This window comes from Anopheles bellator, chromosome 1 (assembly GCF_943735745.2).
Source record: "Anopheles bellator chromosome 1, idAnoBellAS_SP24_06.2, whole genome shotgun sequence".
Classification (NCBI taxonomy): domain Eukaryota; kingdom Metazoa; phylum Arthropoda; class Insecta; order Diptera; family Culicidae; genus Anopheles; species Anopheles bellator.
The window spans coordinates 36,976,280-36,980,905 of NC_071285.1; the positions used below are offsets into that span (position 1 = coordinate 36,976,280).

General features: G+C 44.8%; 1 protein-coding gene across 1 annotated transcript; it reads right to left on the reverse strand.

Moving 5' to 3' along the window:
* Positions 1-2,937: 2,937 nt before the first annotated feature.
* Positions 2,938-3,699, reverse strand: LOC131215520 (chymotrypsin-1-like). Its single transcript, XM_058209910.1, has one exon. It carries the CDS (start codon positions 3,697-3,699, stop codon positions 2,938-2,940), a length of 762 nt encoding a protein of 253 aa, XP_058065893.1.
* Between the last annotated feature and the right edge of the window lie 927 nt (positions 3,700-4,626).

Genomic DNA, 4,626 nt, shown 5'->3' on the forward strand with positions numbered 1-4,626 from the left:
TCATTATTTACACACCGGAAACCCAACGAAGCGTCGATGCGTTGTAGCGTTTTTATGTCAACAATTATTTAACCCGGCAACCCGGGACAACCCAAATCGGTCCAGTACCATTGAGATCCCTCCGAACTCTCCGAAACATTGCACTCCGCTACGGATTGTGGTTACAGGAACCTCAAGATAGTAGTCGGTCGAGGGTTTGCCGAAACTTACGCTTGGGCAGCGCTCGAAAAGGTCGCCCTGAATGGCCGTTTCCGGCTGCTCGGTCATCACGTAGCCACGGCCCAAGTGCGGTGCGAATATGTTGTTGGCCCGTTGTTGACGAAGCCGTTTTTGTGTGCCACCCGCCAATCGCCGTATCATTAAAGGGGTGAAGCCAAGTCGGACCCCCAGGGGGGTGGCGGAGGGGCGAGTGTACGAGTTGATTGAGTGGAAATGTTTCATTATGTGTAAAATTTGATTTGCTACGTCAGGGGTCAACACTGGAGTGGCCCCTTTGGATGACATGTGATAAGGAAATGGCAAAGTGCACCATCACACATACAAGTGCACAACCGGATTACGGCATACCAAGGCACTCGAGAATCGGGCGGAATGTTCTGGGCATGAAAAGAATGGGCTCCGTTGTGGCGCACATAACTCATTTCCATCAATTGGAGGCGCATTCCTAGAAATGTGTAGTTCCGTTCGCTTAAAGCAGCGGACCGTGCGGATGAGCATAACCATGCTCCGCTGGGCGTACAGGGTCCAGAGCACACACGTACTTTAAAGAGCATAGCGCACAGCAACATGAAGGAGCGGCAATTGGTGTTGGGTGGCGCTTTTAAATTGTGATTGCTGCCCGTTTTCGAGGGATTACAAATAGTTTGTGGATGGCATTAGTAGCCTGTTCCAACGGTGTTGGCTTGTTTCATTATCTTTGCCAGGCGGTCCCCGGCGTGGGATGTACCGCAGGGATGCCGTTGTTGGTCCTTTGTGTGCTGTTGTGGTCATGTTCAATTCCAGGCCATCCAACCAGCAGGTTGGCGTAGCAGTATTAGTAGTGACGTATTTGGTTATAAAATGATTTAATTTTTAGTAGTTTTACAATGATGTATTTATACAAAATTCCTCATTATACGAAAATAATACTTCTTTTTTTGTAGTGAATCTTAAATGGAATTGCGTAAACCAACGAATGGAGTAATTTTTAGTTATAGGAAAGCTTTCTAAAGCCAAAGCTTTACAGTTACCTAATTCAACAGTAAAATGTTAGAATGATTTTTCTTGACAACTCAACGGTAGATTGGTGAGTTATGTGGTTTCTGAGTTTTTCTATCTAGTTTTCTATATTTTATTAGTTAGTTTTTTAATCTAAATTTAAAATAAATTTCACGAAGTTATTCTTAGATAACTGGAGTAGTGGTAAGTAGTAGCTTCTTAAGATTTAGTTCCTTATCTCCTTCTTCCTTCTTAAGATTCAGTTCCTTATCTTTGAAGAGATATGATGATCAAAATATGTTCCCACATTTAATTAAGGTATTCTCAATGTCTAGGCTTAAAAGGTTAATCTATTGCAATGATGTGTTCCTAAAACTTGCATTTTTTGAAAAACTCGAGATGTTCGCATACTGCACCACTTCTCAGCCATTCCTGTATCTTGGGCGGTTTTCGTAACACGCTGCCAACGTGGAGAAATTTCACAAGCATAATATTGAAATATTGTTTGGCCGTACCTTGCAATATTATTATGAAATTTTTCCTTTTTGCTTGCACCGGAAAATTGAACCAAAATATTTGACACGCACCAATATTGAAATATTGCCGAAAATATTGTTTGGCCGGCTCCTATACAAATGTAACATTACATTCACTAGAATTCGGGTTGTTTCCGAACAAATCAAACCAACGGGAAGTGAGAAGGAAAGCCGATCGGATACGTCAGAATACGAGAATTAAATGAGACAGTACGATGCGCGCCGGGAACAGCTAGTATAGTTCATATAATAAAGCAATATGGAATTTCGCCGTCAAATTTGATGTAAATTCGCTGATGTGCTAAGCCGGAATAATTTTGTTTAGTTTACAAATGGAAGCAACGGCATGCAACGCCAACGTTGGGAAAGTCCTCGAAATGAACGGAAAATCCCCGTCAGCTGTTTCGTGCGTCCTGTCGGCCAGGTTTAAAGCACACGTGGCATCACAGTGCCCAAAAATTTGCCAGAAAATAAAGTTTAGTTACCGAGCAGTATTAAGCAGAATGAAGCTGTTGGCTGGCTTCGCGAACAGAGGTTGCTTTCCCTCCCGCGGGAGCAGCTGGCACAATCTGTTGACATTCAGTTGTGCAATAAATATCCGCCAGTTATCTTTTCATCGAACGCTAAATACACCGAACCCCGAACCGAAGGTGGCGTGCCGAGGGTCGTTGAATGATCGTGCCCGAGGGCCACCATCCTGCTGTTGGAGTCAGGTCACGCAGCACACCATCGGTAAGTGCTCTAATTTCCTCGTATCCGGAGCGTGGAGCAGGAAGAACAAAAAACAGGAGTAAAATTACCTTCCCTGACCGGAAGTGTTTGGGGCGGCCCATGTTCGTGGTCGCCTCGCAGGGCTGGCGAAGTTGGCTGCAGCAGGCACAAGACAGTGGTATAATTATTCAAGTTTACTGTTATTATTACTCCAACATTCCCAGGGCATTTATGTTTTTAAACGATCGTTTACGCGAAGCCACCGAGCCCGTGCGGATCCTGGAGGACACTGAATGTACCGGTTATGGATTTCAATTCGTTTGGAGCGTGTGTTCTCTGAGTGGCAGGAACGACATGGGACAGAACACGAAGAAGATGGTGCTGCAACATTCGAGAAATACAATTTTTAAACTCCCGTTTCGGAGCAAACGATCCCATTAAGCATTTTTATTTGATAGTTGTTGGTAGAATTCTTCTTTCCTTCTCGAGTAACTCACGGGTCCATGTCGATAGTTCCCTGGATAAAGGTCTGGAAATCGGGAACCCGTGTGGCCACGGCTGCTTGTGCGATGCCACCCTTCTTTTCCGTGTACGAGAAAATGCCGTAGAGTCGATTGTGCACCACCGCCGGAGCGCCAGCATCGGTCAGGTAATGTCCTTTAGGTTTGCGATCCGCTGATCTCACGCAGTAACTGTATCCAGATTTGACGGCCTGCTGCGCCATTTTGTTCGTAAGCTTCTTGTAGCAGTCGGGCTTGATGGTGAGTTCCAGATCTGCTCGTTGCAGTGGCCCACCTTTCGGGTTTCGCTCATTCTGACCGTAGGACACCATTGTCACCCGCACCGTGTCGGGCCAACACGTGGCGATCGGGATGGGCTGTATAGTGCGCCCGAAACGCAATGGCTGAATCAACTTGACCATTCCAAGGTTGGAGTCATACCCGTTGTAATTGTAACTGCTGATTTTACTTATGACGCGGTATCGTGTAGCACCCTTTCGGAAGTTGCTGGTGCCGACTCGCACTAGGTAGGAGTTGGCAGGTTCCGCGATGATGGCGCTGGCTGCAGTTAAAATCCACCGATCCGTAAGTATGGCCCCACAACCCACCAGACCGGATTTGGCGTACGATATGGCGGCTAGGAACGGGTACTGGTCGATCGTTGTATTACTAGCACCCGCCATACGCTCCTGCGCTCGAGTCAGACCAACGATGGCGACGGCCACCACAACAGCAAACAGTAGAATCGACTTCATCTTTCCCATTTGACACTTTGGCACCAATGTCCGGCGGGGAGCTTATTTATATGCTTCCCGAGTTCAGTTCGAACCTGTTTCACATTGAGTATGGCCAATGTGTTACAGGCGTCACAAATGACCAAACATGTTGGCTCATGTTGTTATTGATTCTGTTGCTCATGTGACTTACATGTTGTATCCAATTGTTGAACTATTTTATTTTATACATGTTATACGGAAACATGAGGAAACTATGCATGTTCGGGACAGGAACGGAGCGAATGTCATTACTACAAGTTTTCCCTTAGTTATCGCTTTGGTGATGCGAAATTTAACAAAACACTGGGTTTAAAAATTATAATTTCTAAAACGTATTAAAAATCACAATTAATTCCAATTTTTACACATTTGTCTATGAGGTTCATAGTTCTAGAGGCCTATATTTACTCGTGTGGTTTACATTTAAGACAGGTGAAAGAGGATCGGACCGTTATTGAAGGTTTCACACAACGCGATAAAAAAGCTTCTTTTTTAAATGAACCACAATTTTGTTTGGGAAATTTTTAATGATCACATACTGTAAGATCTCTTCGTCTTGTACGTATTCTCTTTTGACTTGGTTCATTGAATTGTTTGCGAGGGTTGTTTCCAATCATGCTCTGGGCGTCGAAAATCTACGGTCTGCACAACCAACGTGCCAGCAGCGTCATAAAGTATGGTCAGCTAGTCCTTCTCTGGGCTACAACTAAACATTCGTATCGGTTGGATAGCACGACATGGAAAGCTAGTTGTATTGTGAGAATCATCAATCCGACGTTGTAGTGTATCATATCAGCCTTTGAGGTACCTTTGCTCGAGGTCGACACCCTTGCTGAACCGCGCTTGTTATTGGTACCTACTTAAAATACTTACCAACATTCTGTAAGGATGAACTGAATTCAGCAT

Coding starts and splice junctions, on each gene's coding strand:
- LOC131215520 (XM_058209910.1), bottom strand. CDS start 3,699: ATGAAGTCGATTCTACTGTTTGCTGTTGTGGTGGCCGTCGCCATCGTT.